Raw genomic sequence first — 19,179 nt, forward strand, 5'->3', positions numbered from 1 at the left:
GACAAAGCCGAGAAGCCTCCATCAGTGTGGGTGTGATGATGGGGTCCCCGGGGCATTAGCAAGGTCTGGGGGAGGGGTGCCGCTGGCGTCTGGCGCAGAGAAGCCTGGAATGGCGCTGCTGAAGAGTCTATGATGCACAGGACCGCCGCACAGTCACGCAGTCCCCAAGTGCTGGACAGGTTAGGGCGTCCAAGGTGAGCCTGGTGGTCCACGCCTGCCCCTTGGGTGGGCGGTGGAACCGGGAAAGGCGGGGGAGAACGGAGTTGGCAAGACTCCTTCAGCGCTCGAGCCTTAGGGGCGGGAGAGGACCGGTTGGTGGGAGGGTTTCCCAAAGCGTCTTTACACTGGAGAAGCAGTATCACCTTCGCCTTCCCGGATTCTCCGCAGACCCTGCGTCTCAAAGCCCAGGTGTGCACGTGTGCAGGGTGGGCTCCAGCAGAGCAGGAGGAGCCAGGGAGGTCAGCCAAGCAGGCGGGGTCTTCTCTCGGCGCAGCCTCCCCTGCTGGGAAGGCGGGGCTCGGGTGCACGTGGAGCGGCTCGGTGGGCGGGGCCGGGCGCGGGGGCGGGGCCTCTGGAGGGGCGTGGCGCGGGGCTAGGGGCGGGGCCTGGCGGGGGCGGGGCCAGGGCGCCTATTTAAGCAACCCCGGCGGGGGCGCGCAGCAGCCATGGGTCTCGGGCGGGCGTCGTGGGTCCGGCTCTCCGCCCTCCGTCGCCGCGCCCCGCTGTCGACCGCGCCGGCGGCCCGAGAGCAGCCCGCCGCGAGCCCGGGAGCCGAGCCCGGGAGCGGGCCGGCCGAAACCGCGCGGCCGCCGGCGCCCGCCGTGGACTTCGGCAACACGCAGGAGGCGTACCGGAGCCGGCGCAGCTGGGAGCTGGCGCGCAGTCTGCTGGTGCTGCGCCTCTGCGCGTCGCCCGCGCTGCTGGCGCGTCACGAGCAGGTGTGCGGGGCCGCGGGCGGGCGTGCGGCTGGGCCCCGCGGACCTCCAGCCGTCTGGGAGCCGTTCCGAGGTTTCAGGGTGGAGAGCGGGCACTCTGGAGCACCGCGCGTGGCCGGGAAGTTAGGAAGGGAGGTGTTTCCTGCACGCGGTTTTCGGGCAGTGAATTTTAGTACATGTCAGTTGTGGGTGGTCGTTCAGTCGCTCAGTCGTGTCCGATTCTTCGCGACCCCATGGACTGTAGCCCGCCCAGATCCCCTGTCCATGGAATTTCCCAGGCAAGAATACTGGAGTGGGGTGCCATTTTCTAGTCTAGGGGATCTTCCCGACCCAGGGATCCAACCCAGGTGTCAGGTATTGCAGGCGAATTCTTCACCATAGCAACTAATAATAAAAACCAGTCTAAAGTTTAAGCTGTATAGTGCTTGCAGTAATACACAGTGTTCACTTGAGATCAAAATCGAATGCCATTTGCTTTACTGAAAAGGGAGCCTGGCTGTGTGCGGCTCATAGCTTGGAACCCCAGAATTCTTGGAAGCTGGGGTCCCCACACATGGCCATCGTGAACAGACAGTGTTGAGAGAGAATGGGAAAAGCTGCTCAAATATCTGACTTTCGAAACTTGAGCACTTTGACTTTGAAAAGTGTGAGGGATTTGGGAAATTAAAAAGCAGAAGTGTCTTAGCCGCTGTTGGTCAGGGTGACCCTGGGAACAATTTAAAAGCAAGGGTCCAGTTGGTGCTGAGGGTCCTGAGGGCTCTGCATGCAGGTGGTGTTGACGTCTCAGTGAGGCCGTGTGGAGGGCCCCTTGGCTCCAGGGAGAGGCTAGGGAGGTTGGACCCAGGAGGAGCAGCTAGCCACACCTTGGGCAGAGGTGAAGGTGAGGCCACGACGGGTGGGTGCTGAGGGCACAGTTAGAGCTGGGTGGCTGTGGAAAGGCCAGGTTCAAAATCAGCAGAGAAGCCCGCACAGCTGGAGTCCTCGGGCACTGCGGGCGAAGACAGGAGGGACCGGCCAGCTCCACCGTCGCTCGGGTGTCTGCCTGGGGCCAGTGCCCCCAGACTGTGCTGTGGATGCCTGAGCAAGGTGGCTTCTCCCTGGTGCTGTGCCTGTGCCCTGGGGACGCGCTTAAGGAGCCCAGCCACTGTGCGTGGTGGTCTGCCCGCCTCCGAGGGTCTGTCCCGCCGTCGTCCTTGCTGTTGGTCCTGCTGGTGACAGTGACCTTGGCGCCTGGTGCTGGAGGAAACGGGGCAGAGACTAGACTGTGGAGCTTGTGGGCTCCTCCCCAGACCTGGTCCTTCTCGTTGTCTGGCCTGCAGCAGAAATTCCTCCTGCCCAGCCAGTGCAGGTCTGTGCAGCTCCTGCCCCAGGGAGTATCAGCTTTCAGGAACCCAGTTTGAGCTGTGGCATTGGCTCTGGACCCAGTGGGGGCCTGCACTTGCCCACAGGGAGGCCTTTTTCGAATGGTTTAGAACATCCAGGTGTTCTGTGATGAAAGCCTCTGTGCTTGGGTGTGAGCCAGCGCCGGAGAGCCCGGGGGGAGAGGTGTGGGCAGGGAGGTGAGAGAACTGGTTTTATCCGTCCTCACTTGTAGGCATCTCTGACACTTTTACAGTGTCTGCGTTCCTGGTGCAAGTTTCTAAATCCACGAAGGATGAGGTGGGGAAGAGGTGGGGCTACCTGGTCTCCGGCGGAGCCACCCCAGGGCACACTGGGCACAGGACGAGCCTACAGGGCTCACTGGGCACCAGGATGAGCCTACAGGGCTCACTGGGCACAGGACGAGCTTACAGGGCTCACTGGGCACAGGACGAGCTTACAGGGCTCACTGGGCACAGGACGAGCTTACAGGCTGCTTTGCTCTGGGCTTCAAACCGCCAGCCTTGCATCGCCCTCTGTGACAGGCTGACCTCTTCTGTGCCAGGGTGGGACCTGGTGGGACCTTCAGTGTTGTTGTCCCAGACAACACAAGGGTACAAGGGGACCAGGAGGTCCCTGGACCACCCCTCAGCATCAGCCCTGCTCCTGCTCCTTCAGTGAGTGTTGGCTGGGGCTCTTCCACAATAGCTGGGTGGCTAGGATCGACTGTGTGGCCTGTACAGCCTAGATTATTCACCACGTGTCCCTGGGCGGGCAAGCTTGCCAGCCCAACAGCAGACAGTCGGCCTATGTCCATGCCGTGTTTCTGATAGTCCTCGGAATCGGCATGTTTGATGTCAGGGGTTTCCCACAGGTCCTGGCTCTCAGGTCCCTGATTCTGCCCCATCTGCCTCTGGGTTGAACTGGGATTTGTTGGAGGCTGCCTAGGTCTACAGACCCCCTGACTTCTGGCCGGGGCTCTTGGGAGGTGGGGGAAGGCTGCCCTCTCCCAGCTTGGTGCTTTCACTTTGCATTTCCAATCTTTCTTATACAAACAATGAGACGCAATAAAGTCGGACACTGGGCAGAGGCTGCCACTGGGAAGAGGTGATGGCCTAGAAACCTTTGCCCTCGGGGTGCCATGTGGCCCCCTGAGTGTCAGAGTGCCAGGCTCAGGGCAGCTGTGTGAGCCTTGGGGTGGCATGGGCTATTTGACGCTAGTTGGGGATGAAGGTCTGTGACTCACCCATGCTTTTGCTTGGACTGGAGATGGTTCCCCGAGGCCTGATCCCCATAAGAAAGTGGGGTTCTGTTATTCACTGGGGTTGAGAAACCATAGACTGTCCCGGTCTTGGAGCTGGAGGTGGCACAGGGATTCCTGGACAGGTGGTGGGTGTGTCCTCCAGTGGTCATCCCTGCCCCCCGTCCTGATTCCTTCCTGCCTCGTCACCTCCTTGCCTGGCAGAGCCCCCCTCTTGCCCTGTCCGGCACCCCCTCACCCCCAATCTGAATCCTGTGAAGGACCTTGCCCCTCCTGCCTTCTGGGTCTCCCCGCAACTAGGAGGGGAGTCCCCCCTCTGTTTTGCTCAGCCTAGAGCTGCGCTGGGCAGGAGGCACCTGCTTGGCCCATGTGAATGACGATGGCAGGAATCTGGGGCGTGGTGTGTGCAGGTAGAGAAGGCTGAGTGGTCTGCGTGGCCGTCTTCCCCGGGGGCCCATGTGCCTGGGCTGCTGGTCTGCAGTGGATGCATGACTGTGCCGAGCCCCCACTGGCCCCCCATGGGCAGTCGTCTCCCAGACCCTTGGGGGCGGTCACCCGGCTCACTTCTGGCCCATGCTGCCTCCAGCGGAACTCGTGGTTCCTTGGAGTTCTGTGTGTTCATCTGTTCAGCACCCACTGCAGGGCCAGCCGCTTGCCAGGCAGTGTTTTAGGGACTTGGAATAAGCAGTGAGCGAAACATTGAAAACTCTGAGTGCTTGTCTCCGAGAAAGTCACAGCAGTCCCCATCATCCGCAGCCGAGGCGTGGATAAAGACAACGCTGTGAGCTCGCTGCTGTTCCTGGAAAGGTCCGCCAATCACTGTATCCACCCAGTGTGGTCACGTGGCCGCCATGTGCCTCCGGGGGTCACCTGTGAGCCCACAGGGCAGGAGAGGGGTCAGAGCAGCGCCGGGAACCAGCCAACTCCAGTGAGGAGTGGGGGCCGGCCAGCTCCTGCAAGCGGGAAGCAAGCCATTCTGGGTGGTGTGGCCATAAAACCAGGGCCCTGCGCTGAGTTTGGCCCCAGGGAGCATGTCAGGGCTTTGTGTCACCGGGGAGGAAGCAGGGAGTCCTGCCGGGGGTGGGGAGCCCAGGTGGCCCCGGACAGCCGCTCCCCCTGCCTTCCAGCTGCTGCATCTTGCCAGGAGACTTCTGGGGCAAAGGTTGTTCAACACGCTGATGAAGATGACCTTCTACGGGCAGTTTGTGGCTGGCGAGGACCAGGAGTCCATCCGGCCCCTGATCCAGCACAACAGGGCCTTCGGTGTGGGCTCCATCCTGGACTATGGCGTGGAGGAGGACCTGACGCCGGAGGAAGCCAAGCGCACGGAGATGGAGTAAGGGCCACTCGATGCCCGTGGGCGGGACCGGCCCAGACCGCTGGGGGAGCTCCGCCCACCCGACCCCCCCGCAGCCCTCCTGGGCCTGCCTGGGGTTGGGCCTTCGTCCTGTGAGGACGATGTCCTGAGCCTTCACCAAGGCCTTGTGTGCCGTCTGATCCTCCTAATTTTGGATAGTCTGCAGGCTAAGGATCATGGCTGCAGTTTTAAATGGTTGAAGCAAAGCAAGAGTAATACCTTGTGATACGTGAAAATTATAGGCTGCTGTCACCCTATGGGGGGTGCTGGCAAAGTTGAGTGGCCGTGGCACAGACGACCACACTGGCATTGGTGGTCTTCTGGCTTCCTGGTGAAGCATCTTTTCTGATGATTCTGACCCCCAGGGTGGTCCCTCTGCCTGGCCCCTGAGACCGTTTCCTGATTAGCAGCTGGGGCCCTCCTGGTAGGTGTGGAGCCTGCCCAGGAGCATCCGAGGAAAATGGAATGTGCTGGCTCCATGTGGCAGGCCAGTCCACCAGCTCCTGCCAAGGTCACTGACTGGCTGCAGGGGTCTGTTCTCTGGGCAGGGGTGTGGGGACAGATGGGCACCGCCCCCGCCTCTGGGCCACAGGACGGGTCCCCCATTGGAGACTCAGGCGGATCCAGCCCTTGCTTTGCAGAATGCCTGCCTGGTTGCTGGGCTGGTTTCTACTCCCCTCCAGGCCAGGCTGCGCTGAGTCCTGACAGCATCTGTGCCTGAGCCAGTGAGGCTGGGGAACAGGCTCACTGAGTTGCTTGCCCCATCTCAGGTTTGGTGTTTGCTCTGGCCAGGGGTGGTGAGGGGACGGGTCATAGGAGACTCCAGCCCTGGGAACGGAATGTCCCAGTGGAGCCGCTGCTGGATTGGCTTGGGGAGCCAAGCCCCTGTCTCTCAATTTGCTGTCATGAAGGCGGGGTTCTCCAGCTCTGTACCCCCTGTTCCTGGGGGCTGGTGGCTGCCTGGGGCTGCCTTTTGAATAACTAATGGGCAGTGTCCCACTGGGTCTCGGTGGGGGTTGGTGGTTTCACAATGGAAGTTCTTTCTCTGGTATGAAAAGCCTCCTTTCCCCTGGGCAATTCGCCCTGCAGGGGAACATTGGGAGGCGGGCCAGCTTGCTGTGATGCAGGCGTGGAGCCTGTGACCCTGGGCCGCTGGTCCTGCCGGACCCCTGCTGGCTGGCCTCTGGGCTGGGAGCTGCGGTCCCTCCCTGTCCTCACGAGGCGGCCTGTCTGCAGGTGCCAGGCTGCTCTGTGTACTCGGCGGGGCCGGGCTGAGGATGCAGAACCCGGCTCACGGGCGCTGATCCAACATCCAGCCATCGAGCTCCTGTGGGGGGAACGGAGTGGTCACAGGCCCCTTGACCCTGCCCCGGGAATAATGCAGACGACCCTGCCACTGGGAGGAGGGGCCTGGGGGACTTCCAGGGTGGGAAGGAGGAGGCAGAGTGGCCATCCAGGCAGCGTGGGATGGAGGTTACCAGAACATTTGTTAGAAGGCTGAGGCCAGGGTCCTCACTCCAGGAGAGGAGCCCCCAGGGCACCCCCAGCAGGCTGAGCACCACGGGGCCAGGGAACAGGGCGAGGTTTCCTCCCAATGATGGGCTGTGATGGCGGCTGGGGCAGTGTGGACTGCAGTCTTGTCTGTCCTGGCTGTGCCAGGCCTGGCCTGGGTCCCCAGGGTGAAGGTCTGTCCGGATTGTGTGCGGGGTCTTGGGTGCGGAACCAGGGCCTGGGGCCGCCAGACTCTTTCGTGCTTCTCTCCTGCCTCCCACGTTTAATCAGGGCAGAGCTGGTGTTGTAGCCATGCGTTCTGGGAAACAAACTCACTCAGGGCAAGGCAGATAGTGGAGTGCAGTTTATTACACTGGCGGGCCCAAGGCAGAGTCTCCTCTTAGCCAAGGACCCCGACCAGTTTTTGTGAAAACCTTAAATACCTTAAGCGTATAAGGTTCCCTGAAGCTAGTGTGAACAAAGGGAAAAGAAAGACACAATCAGATTAACCCGCGATTCAGATGCCTTAAGCCTAGGCAGTTAACAGCGGACAATTATCAGTAGGCCTGTGGCCATACCCCAGTAAGCATAATAGAATGTATGATTCTATTCGGTTACACAGATAATTAGTGTGTTCTTTTAGGCATGGAGAGTCCTGGGGCTCTTCCTTCCACGGGCCTGGTTTTCCAGTTGGTATGTCTTTTCCGCAGATACTGGGCTCATAGGTCAAAGTCCACAGTCCGGCCCAGGATGGAGCCCTGCCTGTTCTGTTTCCTTCTTCAGTGTGGAGGTAGCCAGCGTGGTTTCTCCTCACCTCTTATGTGTGTGTGCACGCTCAGTCGTGCAGTCGTTTCTGACTCTTTGCAACGCCGAGGACTGCAGCTCACCAGGCCCCTCTGTCCATGAGATTCTCCAGGCAAGAATACTAGAGTGGGTTGCCATTTCCTTCCCCAGGGGAGCTTCCCCACTCAGGAACTGAACATGTGTTTCCCGAGTGTTCTCTACTGGCAGGCGGGTTCTTTACCATGGTGCCACCCGCCCCCCTCACTTTTTATTTTTTCCTAAAAGGCATCCAGCCAGCAAGTCTCCTGATGTAGAGCTGAGCTTAGAGATGGTTGAGGGCGTGGACTGGGGCTTCCTGTCATTCCTGCCATTCTTTCCTGTGCCCACCCCTTCCTGGTGCACTTTGTTCTCTTCTCCACATCTTGGGCCGTGCATGTGTGTGTGTGTGTCTGCACATCCATGTGTGCGTGTCTGCACGTGTGCCTGCACGTTTGTCTGCGCGTACATGTGTTTGATGTGTCTGTGAGCAGGTGTCTGCACGTTTGTGTGTGCTTGTGTGTCTGCGTGTGCGTGCACATGTGTGCACACATGACTGCGTGTGTGTGCGTGTGCGTGTGTCTGCATGCCCAGAGTGTGCTCTCCCTTCTCCACATGCTGAGATGACACCCCCTCCCCCTAGCCTATCAGCTGCCCCTTTTGTCTCCTGGAGGCCCCATCCCCTTGCAGGCCTGCTCGAGAACCACAGCCCTGTCACCCCAGTGCTGTCTGCTCAGGCTGGGCCCTGGCCCCACACCTCAGCTGTGTGGCTGGTTGCTCCCAGTGGTTTTGGAGCCTGGCTGGGGCTTGGAGGGCAGGTGGCCGGCCGCTTCCTGGGACTGTCACCGGCCCCGGCCCCGGGGGCCTCTGAGAGACGGTGTACCCTGTGGCAGGCGGTCGCCTGAGCGGTGAACTCTGGGCTGGGCGCTGACGGGGCAGGCCCAAGCCCCCGCAGCCTCGGTGTGGACAGGGCCCGTGGCGTCCCGCTGGGCCGCAGCTGTGGTGGCTCCTCCAGGGCGGCCTAGGGTCCTGTCCTCGGAGGACCTGGGTATTTAGGTGTTATGGCTGGGGCAGCCAAGGGAGGGTGGGCGCTGGAAACACCTTCAGGCTGCGGGTTCGAAAGTAACTCTGTGGCGCGTGGGTGAGGCGGCAGCCGTGAGGGGAGGGCAGGGGGAAGCTGGTGGCCACCCTGTCTTGGGTCGGGCCCCACCTTTTCCTCTCAGGAAAGACCCACCCAGGCCTCAGGCTGTGTGTTGCTTTGCTTGCCCCTCACCCACTGTAGGGAGGGGCTCCCCGGGGGCAGACTGTGAGGTACAGGGCTTGTCAGCCGGGCCCTGTCAGCCAGGCTCGGAGGAGGTGACCCTGGAGGGTGGGGTCGGCGGGGTGGGGTGGGGCGCTCCTGCCTGGCAGGTGAGCTGCTCCCCTTATTGGTGTCTGGCTCAGCATCCCCCTACCCATCCTCCGCAGTGGGGACCTGACCCTCCCCATCCCCTTCCTCCTGCAGGTCCTGTTCCTCGGCCTTGGAGCGCAACGGCCGCGGTGAGTCGGGAGCCAGTCAGGAGTGAGCCCTCTCCCCCCGCACACACCCCTTGGCTCGGGGACCAGGGCTGCTACCGCAGCTCCAGCCCGTGTCCCCAGGTGCCCGGGTGGGTGACACGCCCTCCTGGCCCTCCTGGGGGTCTGGGCTCTGCCTTCCTGGCCTGGGTGTGACCCAGGCTGAGTCAGGGAGCAGGCACGGGCTGCTTGAGAGGCAGAGCGGTGCAGCCCCGGCGTGGGCCATGTGCAGGGCGCGGGGGGGGGGGGGGGACTCAGGCTGGCTCTCCCGCCCCCAGGCATCAGTCAGAGGGAGAAGCAGTTCCAGGCGCACCGGGCCTTCGGGGACCGCCGGGACAGGGCCACCAGCGCCCGCACCTACTTCTACGCCAGCGAGGCCGAGTGTGACGGCCACATGGAGACCTTCCTGCGCTGCATCGATGCCTCGGGTGAGGCTCGCCCACCCCCGCTCCAGGGACGCTGCGGGGCAAGCTCGGGGTGGGGGCTGCAGCGCTCACCCGGGCTTCGGTCTGCGTCTCAGTGGCCGAGGTCGGGAGGCGGCCTGGGCTCACACACCCAGTCCAGCCCCTTGCTTCCCGAGGAGCCTGACTGGCCCCAGGTGCCTGGACGCGGACGCGCCAGCGGGCTTGGGTCTCGTCACATGGCACTTGGCTTTGGTGAGGGCAGCACCGTCCCGGGGCTGTGGCCGCGCCCTCCCGGATGGAGATGCTGCCCTGCGTGGCCCCTGGGCAGGACCACCCAGTCGTGAGGCGAGCTCAGCCAGAAGACACGCAGACCTCGGTGTGCTTCAGTCTCAGAAACCCAGCGGGTCCCCAGCAGCTCTCAGTTAGGGCCCCGACACTGTGGACACTTGGGGACAGGAGTGAGGACCACTCGGGGCAGCCTGCTGGGGTCGGCGTCGGGCACCTGACTGGTCACAGACAGCAGCTGCCCGGCGTCCAGGGCTCAGGGAGTCTCCTTGGTTCTGGCCTGGGGATGGATGAGCAGAGGTGTGGTCATGGGCTTCCAGCAGCCGGATGAGGGACGGAGGTGGTGGGGCACCGTCTGCCTCCTGCCGCTGCTCTGCGGGAGGGTCTGTGCGCCGTGTGCCCTCGAGGCGGCCCTGCTTGCCGAGACCGCCAGAGAGGAACCGGGCAGGCGAGCGCGGGCAGGCCTCCCCCGCTCCCTGGACCCCTGCCTTCCTGACTGCATGTGGCCAGCTCCAAGCCCACTGAGTGGCCTGCCTGCCTGCGAGGGTGTCAGGGGCAGCCGTGCACAGGGTGTTCACGGGCCATGCGGGGTTGCTGTCCTTCTGTCCTGGCTGGTCGCCCGGCCAAGGTGTCTGGGTCCTCAAAGGGCCCTCCCCTCCCGCTCCTGCCCCCGCTGCCTGGAATTGCCAGGCAGCCACCAGAGCCGATTCCAAGGGCCAGGTGGCCTGACCGGGCCTGGGGGCAGGGGCGGACAGGTGTCCTCCTGGGAGGACAGGTGTGCTGGTACCACTGACCGTCTCACTGGGTGGATCATTCAAGTGAGATCATTTGTGCTTTCTGGGGGTCTCAGGGCTGGGTGTCGTGGGTAACCCATGGAAGGTGTGGCCCTCGCCCGCCGCCTGCAGCCTCCTACATGTTGCTGAGACATGTCCTGACTGGAGTGGCACAGATTCTGGGCTCAGGGTCCCCCCAGCCCCCAAGGCCTGATGGCTCTCTCTGTGGCTTCTCACAGGCGGAGCCAGCGAGGACGGCTTCTCAGCCATTAAGCTTACAGCGCTGGGGAGACCGCAGTTTCTGGTGAGTGTCAGAAGCCCCCTTCACCTCCGGCAGAGGGTTGGCACGAACGCCGGGCACTACGAGCGTTAAGTGAAAGTGCCTTCACTCACGTGGCGGTGCCTGGGCTCTGGGTGCACCCGGGCTGGCTCTGGGGCTCCGGCCGGGAGCCGGGCACACAGGTGGGTTGGGGGCCTGGGCTGTAGAGGGTCCCGGGAGGCGCTCATGGGTGCTGGGTGGAAGCTCAGGGCTGGCGTCCGCAGCTGCAGTTCTCGGATGTGCTGACCAAATGGAGACGCTTCTTCCACCACGTGGCTGCTGAGCAGGGCAAGGCTGGGCTGGCCGCCGTGGACACAAAGCTGGAGGTGGTCGCGCTGCAGGTGGGTGCCCCTCCCTGGTGGCTGTGGGCATATAAGCTGCGAGGAACCCTGCCCAGGAGTCCCGGCCGTGTCTGAGCCTTGCCACTTCTCCAGGGCCTGTGTGCGGGTGGGGAGGGACTCAGGGCAGGCGGGCACTGGGTGGGAGTGGGGGGCCCCACGGGGGTAGGCAGCCATGTGGGGAGCCTTGGAGGGTGGAGGGCAGCAGGGAGAGGCCATCTGTGGAGCGGAGACCTGAGGCAGAAGATAGCCGGGTCTCACGCTGGTGGGAGGAGGCCAGCCGGCAGGGCAGGAGGTGCTTGTGAGCAGGGCCGGGAGTGGGGCGGGGGGGGACCGACGCCCCCACTTCTGCAGGAAAGCGTGGTCAAGATGGGCATCGCGTCCCGGGCGGAGATTGAGGACTGGTTCACCGCAGAGACGCTGGGCGTGTCTGGGTAGGCAGAGCCCTGCTGAGGTCCCTGGGAGTGGCCGCCTGCATCCAGGCGGGGTTCTGGCTGAGCCTCAACGGCCTCTCCAGATCCTGCTAACTCTCAGCTAGGTCGTGGGACCCCGAACCCCAGAAATTCCCAGGGAATCGTCTGGGTCCTCGAGTGGTGGTGCCACGCCCCACTGTCCCGGACACCCCTGGCAGGCGGGCGGAGGGTGAGGGCAGCTGAGATCCTCCGAAGGGTTTTGTGTCTCACTTCCATTTCATAAACAGAGGATGTACTGTTTGCATTTGTACCTGTGTTTCGAGGCAGGCCCCGTGGGGGTTGGTCTGGGGGGGGCTGGTGTGGGGCCTGGGCATGTGGCGGGTGCGGGCAGCCGTGGTTAGGCTGCCGCCCGCTGCTGGCGTGCCTCTTCCCACAGCACGCTGGACCTGCTGGACTGGTGCAGCCTCATTGACAGCAGGACCGAGCTCTCCAGGCACCTGGTGGTCCCCAACACGCAGGTGATATGCCCTGGTCGGCCGGTCCCTGCCTCACGGTTCCCACAGGGTTGTCGTGGGGGGCCCCACGCACAGAGCCGGGGTTTCCTCAGGGAGGCGCGGGGGTCACCTCGTGTGGGGTCAGACTTCTCGGGTGCAGCTGGCGTCCCTGGGGCATCGCGGACCTGGGTCCTGGTGGCCGGGGGACACTGGGTGGGCCACTGGCCTTCACATGTGGGCACGGCAGAGTGGGGAGCGGGGCCTGGTCGGGACGTCGGGAGGTCCTGCAGAGGGTGCCTGTGGGAGCGGGCCGTGCTGGCCTAGGGGCCCAGGCATGGAGCCTGCTGTGACCAGATGGCCCTGCCCCCCAGACGGGAAAGCTGGAGCCCCTGCTGTCGCAGTTCACAGAGGAGGAGGAGCGGCAGATGGCGCGCATGCTGCAGAGGATGGACGTGCTGGCCAGGGTGGGGCGCCCGGGGCGTGCTGGGGTCGGGATGGGGGCGCCCCGGACGTGCTGGGGTCGGGATGGGGGTGCCCCAGACGTGCTGGGGTCAGGGAGGCGCCCCGGACGTGCTGGGGTCGGGATGGGGGCGCCCCGGACGTGCTGGGGTCAGGGGGGCGCCCGGGACGTGCTGGGGTCGGGATGGGGGTGCCCCAGACGTGCTGGGGTCAGGGGGGCGCCCCGGACGTGCTGGGGTCGGGAAGGTGCCCCGGACGTGCTGGGGTCGGGAAGGTGCCCCGGACGTGCTGGGGTCAGGGGGGCGCCCCGGACGTGCTGGGGTCGGGATGGGGGCGCCCCGGACGTGCTGGGGTCGGGAAGGTGCCCCAGACGTGCTGGGGTCGGGAAGGTGCCCCGGACGTGCTGGGGTCAGGGGGGCGCCCCGGACGTGCTGGGGTCGGGATGGGGGCGCCCCGGACGTGCTGGGGTCAGGGGGGCGCCCCGGACGTGCTGGGGTCGGGATGGGGGCGCCCCGGACGTGCTGGGGTCAGGGGGGCGCCCCGGACGTGCTGGGGTCGGGAAGGTGACCCAGACGTGCTGGGGTTGGGAAGGTGCCCCGGACGTGCTGGGGTCAGGGGGGCGCCCGGGATGTGCTGGGGTCGGGATGGGGGCGCCCCGGACGTGCTGGGGTCAGGGGGGCGCCCCGGACGTGCTGGGGTCGGGAAGGTGCCCCGGACGTGCTGGGGTCAGGGGGGCGCCTGGGATGTGCTGGGGTCGGGATGGGGGCGCCCCGGACGTGCTGGGGTCAGGGGGGCGCCCCGGACGTGCTGGGGTCGGGATGGGGGCGCCCCGGACGTGCTGGGGTCAGGGGGGCGCCCCGGACGTGCTGGGGTCAGGGGGGCGCCCCGGACGTGCTGGGGTCGGGAAGGTGCCCCGGACGTGCTGGGGTCAGGGGGGCGCCCGGGATGTTCTGGGGTCGGGATGGGGGCGCCCCGGACGTGCTGGGGTCAGGGGGGCGCCCCAGACGTGCTGGGGTCGGGATGGGGGCGCCCCGGACGTGCTGGGGTCAGGGGGGCGCCCCGGACGTGCTGGGGTCGGGAAGGTGCCCCGGACGTGCTGGGGTCAGGGGGGCGCCCCGGACGTGCTAGGGTCGGGAAGGTGCCCCGGACGTGCTGGGGTCAGGGGGGCGCCCCGGACGTGCTGGGGTTGGAAAGGTGCCCCGGACGTGCTGGGGTTGGGGGGGTGCCCCGGGGTGTGCTGGGGTCAGGGGGCTGTCCCAAGACGCGGTGGGGTCGGTGGGGTGTCCCGGGTCGCACTGGAGTCGGGGGGGCCGCCTGGGACGCAGTGGGGTTGGGAGATGCCTGCTCATCTGCGCCCACACAGACCTCCCTCCACTGCATCCCTCAGAAAGCCAGCCAGGCGGGTGTGCGGCTGATGGTGGACGCAGAGCAGACCTACTTCCAGCCAGCCATCAGCCGCCTGACGCTGGAGATGCAGCGCAGGTTCAATGTGGAGAGGCCGCTCATCTTCAACACGTTCCAGTGCTACCTCAGGGTGCGCGCCCGCCCGCCCCACGCTGGGGGATGAGGGGCCTCAGGAACACGGAGGGAGCAGCTTTCCGAGTCCACTTAAAGTGCCTCAGCCCCCAGGTTTTGAGTGGCGGTCTTCTCCGGCCCTTTGCAGCTCGGTTCTCTCCAAGCATCTGATGCAGGCTCTGGGCCCCCGCCCAGACTTGTGCGTGTGCTTCAGGGACACCGAGTGCAAACCCTGGCTGGCCGCTCGGGGCCCAGCTGGGTATTTGGAGGGGCCAGTGGTAGGCGTAGGGGCTTTGGGGACAGGGAAAGTGGGTGGGTGGGGTCCCGGCAGGTGTTGACGGCTTGCAGAGCCCCCGCCAAGTGGCCACAGCTGCTGGCGACATGGTAGGGGCACCCAGGCCCCAGGGAGGCTCTGCTGGGGGACACAGGCCAGAGGGAGACCCATCCCGGTCGTCCTTGACCTCTGGCATGGCCTGCAGGATGCCTATGATAACGTCACCCTGGACGTGGAGCTGGCTCGCCGGGAGGGCTGGTGTTTTGGGGCGAAGCTGGTGCGCGGTGCTTACATGGCCCAGGAGCGAGCCCGCGCGCTGGAGGTGGGCTACGAGGACCCCATCAACCCCACGTACGAGGCCACCAGCTCCGTGTACCACAGGTGGGCAGTGCCTGGCTCCCAGGGGCGGGGCTCCGGGCGTGAGGGGGGCCGGCCTCTGTGCTCTTCTTGGATGCACGACCCCAGCTGAGTGGGACACTGGCTCCTCCCCGTGGTCCTGGAACCCCGGGCCGGCCCGCGGCCTCTGCCCAGGGGGCTGTGCGGGCCTGGCTCACGTGTCCCCCCAGGTGCCTGGACTATGTCCTGGAGGAGCTGAAGCACAACGCCAGGGCCGCAGTGATGGTGGCCTCACACAGCGAGGACACCGTGCGCTTCACTCTGCGCAGGTGGGTCCAGGCGGGGGTTTCGGGGACATCTGTGGCCCCTGGATGCCCTGGGCCTGGCTTGGCGTCTCCCTGCAGTAGCGGAAAGGCTGCCTGCAGTTCCTGTGGCTTTTAGTGTTAATACCCAACTTCCTCAGGTTTCTGATTAAAAATAAATGTCATCAGGCGATTCACACGGCGTGAAACGTTGGCGACCTGAGATGCGTTGCCTCGTTTATAGACAGCTCCGCAGCACTTTAAACCGCGCTTGGGATTTGCTGTGGCCTGTGTTCCCATGGGGCAGCCTTGTCAGTCACAGACAGGAATGAGGTGACACACACTCCTTTTCATTTTTTTTGGCATTGATTCGTGACTTGTGGGATCTTAGTTCCCCAGTGCAGTGCTCAGTTGCTAAGTCATGTCCGACTCTGTGACCCCTATGGACTGTGGGCCGCCAGGTCCCTCTGTCCGTAGGATTCTCCAGGCAAGGATACTGGAGTGGGTTGCCATTTCCTCTTCCTGGGGATCTTCCCGACCCAGGGATTGAACCCCGGTCTCCTGTGTCGCAGGTGGGTTCTTTACCCGCTGAGCCATCGGGGAAGCTCCTTAGTTCCCTAACAGGGATCGCAGCTGTCCACCCAGCAGTAAAGGTGCCGAGTCCTAACTATGGGAGATTCCCCATCCTATGTTCTTTTATCTCATATCTCAACCGAGCGTGGACCCCACCAGGGGTTTTGGCTCCTCCCGACCCCCACAGGAAGCTGGGTGAGGGGTGGCCTGGCCGGCCTGCGCCTTCTCCAGGAGCAAGGCGGGCCCCTCTCCCACACCGGGCACCCCTACAGGGCCTGGGTACTGGAGGTGCTGGGGTGTGCCCGGGGCACTTGCCAGTGTTGCCTGGGGTGACTGGTTGTCTTGAGTGGTTCGGCAATGTCCTGCTTGGCCGCCTTCTGCCAATGGCTGCTTTTCTGCAGCCTGAATCTGCAGCTCAGAGCCACGGTTTCTGATGTCTGCCCTTGCAGCCGCCTGGCTGGGAACAGGAGCGTGGAAGGCCGCGGGGCAGCCAGGGCAGCCTCTGGCGTCTTTGGGGGGAGGTCAGGTGTTTCCTTGGGGTGGGAGGAGGGGTCCAACGGGCATCCCGGCCGGGTGGGCTCTTCTGCCTTCTTCCCTCACTCCCTGGGGCCTCCTTGGGCACCCCGCCCCATCCTTGGATGTGGGGTGGCCAGGGGCACCCGTCTATGCTCAGGGGAGATGAGTTTTGGCTTCCTTGACTTTGGAAGGAACACAGGATTGAGTTGCAAATTTTAAAAGCTGGTTTTTGCTTAGGCTTAAAACAGTTTTGTGCTGGAGCCTTGATCGAGGCTGGTCCCTCTGCCCAGGGCCCCCCCCGATGGTGTTCAAAGAGGCCCTGCCGGCGCCCACCTCCTTAGGCCCCCATCGCAGTCTCAGCCACCTGTGGCTGCCCTTTCGCACTTCAGCTTTTGGTCCCAGGCTGGTCCTCAGTCTCACTAGGCAAGGACTGTGAGACTGCTGAAAGTGTAACTGTCCACAGAAGGCCTCCTTTCTCCTAACTTCTGGATCGTTCACAGGAGCTGGTCTGGCCTCCCACCTTGGCCTAGTCCTGTGGCCCTAGACGCGGCTTCCCTGACCCAAGTTCCCTGCCATCCCAGGCCCCGCAGCCTGGCCAGGCCATTGTTGGGGAGCCTCTGCCCTGCAGGCAGGCTGGGGTCTTGTGTCCTGCTCCAGGGGCCCTGGGCCCAGAAGAGCTTGGGCTGGTCTTCCCGGGGAAGTGCTGAGGCCTCTGGTGCCACGTGTTAGGGACCCCGTCAGAGAGCCTGGGTTAGGTTTGGCCAAGTCATGAGCCCACCCACAGCTTGGGGGCCTACACACAGTGTTTTGTGAGCCAGCAGGGTGGGTGGGCCTGGCCTGGGGTTGTCCTGTGTCAGTGGTCAGCTGGGGTCCCGTTGGCCCTGAACGGCTTCATCTGTGGCAGGGGCAGCGAAGGGCACTGGCTCCCAGGTCAGGTGTCCAGCAGGCTAGCTCAGGCTTCCAGAAGCCCTGGAGAGAGCAGTCCTTTGCCCGTGCCACATTTGCTGTTGTTCTGTGGGCCAGAGGGAGTCAGGCCCAGCTCAGGTGTCGTGGGTGGATGGAGAGCCTCTCCTGTGCTGGGGCAGCTGCAGTCACACGGCTGTGGGCATGGGCTGGCATGGAAGGGGCTGCAGCGGGGGTTGGGGAGGAGCAGATTTCACAGGATGCCACGTGCCCGTTCCCAGACTGGGGCCCGACCTCGGGGCCCAGCCCTAGAGGAGGCAGAGAAGGGTCTGTGGGACACCCCTTGTGTGGACTTCCACGGTGAGGTGCGCTGAGTGCTCTGGGAGCCTGGGGTGGGGCCCTGAGACAGCGAGAAGGGTGGTGGGCGCCAAGGACGGGATGGGGGTCCTGTGATGGGCCCAGCCTGGGTGGGTGTGAGGACCCAGGTGGAGGGAGGGTGGTGGCTGCAGATCTGCCTGGTCAGGAGCCAGAGGTAAAGTGTGGGCATCACAGTGCATAGGTATTTCGAACCCTGGGGAATTTTTGAAGATCTTCCGGGCGGAAGTGAGAGTAGGGAGGGTGTGCTCCTCAGTGTCTGAGCAGCACTAGGAGAAACGTGAGCCACAGGCATTGATTCCCAATGCTTCGCAGTCACCTTAGAGAACAGAAGTTGCATTTGATACATTCCAATTACCGCCACATGCCCGGAACACACCACTTCAACACGTTTCAGAAAAGCAGTGAGACACTTCGCATTGTTTGCACACCGTCTTCAGAGGCCCGTGTGTGTTTGATGGGTGCAGTGCATCTCAACTCAGACCACCCATTCTCCAGAGGCTTGGTGGCCACCCGTGGCTGGTGACTGCAGTGTGCTCAGGGCAGCCAGCGAGGGGAGGGTGAGGGGCTGGTGGTGGGGCTGAGGGACGGGGAACACAGCACAGGTACCAAGGGTTTGAGGAGGGGGTGGTGGGAGGGCCGGCCACTGGGTGAGTCTGCCTCTCTCGGCAGCTGGGGGCAAGCACAGCAGGAGGGGAGGCTGGCTGGGGGAGGGGACACTTGGTGGCCTTGGCTCACGGCAGGAGCAGCTGGGCAGAGGCCTGCAGTAGGCAGGACAGAACCTATGCCCTCACCTACCCTGAGGGTAGGGGTCTCCGGGTGAGGGGCTCAGCCCGCACCCTCCCTGTTTACAGGATGGAGGAGCTGGGCCTGCACCCCGCCGACCGCCAGGTGTACTTTGGACAGCTTCTGGGCATGTGCGACCAGATCAGCTTCCCGCTGGGTGAGGGGCCTCCCTGGGGTGGGGCTGGAGCTGGGCCTCCAGTGTGCAGGGCTGGGGAGCGGGGGCGGAGCTGTAGCACCCGGGCGGAGATGGGTCTCCTTGGGGGCGGGGCCGGGTTCGGGGGAGCGGAGTCGGGCCTCCTTGGGGGCGGGACTGGGCCTCTCTGGGGACAGGGCTGTAGCGCGGAGGGGAGGAGCCGGGCCTCCCGGGGGTGGGGCTGGGCCTCCAGGTTGCAGGGGGGTGGGTGGGTGTGGCGCGGGGGGCGGGGCTGGCCTGTGGGGGTGGAGCTGGGGTGCTGGTGCAGCCTCGGGGGTGGGGCTGGGGGCGGAGCCAGGCCTCCCCGGGGGCAGGGCCTCACCACTCCCATCTCTGCGTGCAGGCCAGGCAGGCTTTCCGGTGTACAAGTACGTCCCTTACGGGCCCGTGATGGAGGTGCTGCCCTACTTGTCCCGCCGCGCCCTAGAAAACAGCGGGGTCATGAAGGGGGCTCAGCGGGAGCGGCAGCTGCTGTGGCAGGAGCTCAAGCGGAGGCTCTGCACCGGCAGTCTCTTCCACCAGCCGGCCTAGGCTGCCTGCACCCACACCCTGGTGGCGACCTGCCGGGGCTCCAGCCAACCCCAGCCTCACACCGATCACCTTTTACACCCTGAGCTGGGAGCCGTCAGGAATTGCCCTGCCCACCCCCACGACCTTGGACCTTAAGAACCACCTTCCCTAGAGTCCAACCCTGGCGCCCTGAGCCCCACGCTGGGCAGTGGCTGGCTGCGGAAACTGGCCTGTTAATAAACCACTTTTCTACAGCATTGAGCCCTTGCTTGCGGCTGACTTGAGTGGCTCTGATGGCCTGAGAGGCCTTAGGGTCCGGCTCGGGCGCTCTGTGCAGACCCAGCCAGGCAGGGCACTGAACACCCCCGACCCCAGCCCCAGAGCTGGGCTCAGAGCAATGCAGACAGATACCACACTCTGATGGGCAGGTTTCGTGCTTGCTTGGCCTTGGTCTCTCTGCTGAGACCCTCCCTGCCCAGTGCCCTTCACTCCTACCCCACAGTGACCCACACCAGGCTCCTGCTGCTCTGACAGCCAGCGGAGCATGCTGGCTGTGGCCCCAAGTGCCCTGGGACTTGGCTGGTGAGGGGTCCCTGTGATGTGGGGGGTGGGGGCATCTTCTAACTTCTGTAGAC

General features: G+C 64.4%; 1 protein-coding gene across 2 annotated transcripts; it reads left to right on the forward strand.

The window, feature by feature from the left end:
• Nucleotides 1–665: 665 nt before the first annotated feature.
• Nucleotides 666–18,805, forward strand: PRODH (proline dehydrogenase 1). Of its 2 annotated transcripts, XM_088828415.1 has the most exons (15): nt 666–938; nt 4,683–4,891; nt 8,727–8,761; nt 9,055–9,204; nt 10,478–10,542; nt 10,782–10,898; nt 11,250–11,329; nt 11,745–11,826; nt 12,174–12,266; nt 13,649–13,795; nt 14,256–14,431; nt 14,617–14,715; nt 17,496–17,615; nt 17,910–17,998; nt 18,378–18,805. In XM_088828415.1, exons 1-15 carry the CDS (start codon nt 666–668, stop codon nt 18,563–18,565), a joined length of 1,923 nt encoding a protein of 640 aa, XP_088684541.1. In that variant the 3' UTR covers nt 18,566–18,805. The 2 variants fall into 2 exon arrangements, with proteins under 2 accessions (XP_088684541.1, XP_055261012.2); XM_055405037.2 differs by lacking the exon at nt 17,496–17,615.
• The last annotated feature ends 374 nt before the right edge of the window (nt 18,806–19,179 follow it).

The sequence above is a fragment of the Moschus berezovskii genome, chromosome 19 (genome assembly GCF_049115385.1).
Source record: "Moschus berezovskii isolate FMDL1 chromosome 19, NW_MosBer_1.0, whole genome shotgun sequence".
Classification (NCBI taxonomy): Eukaryota; Metazoa; Chordata; class Mammalia; order Artiodactyla; family Moschidae; genus Moschus; species Moschus berezovskii.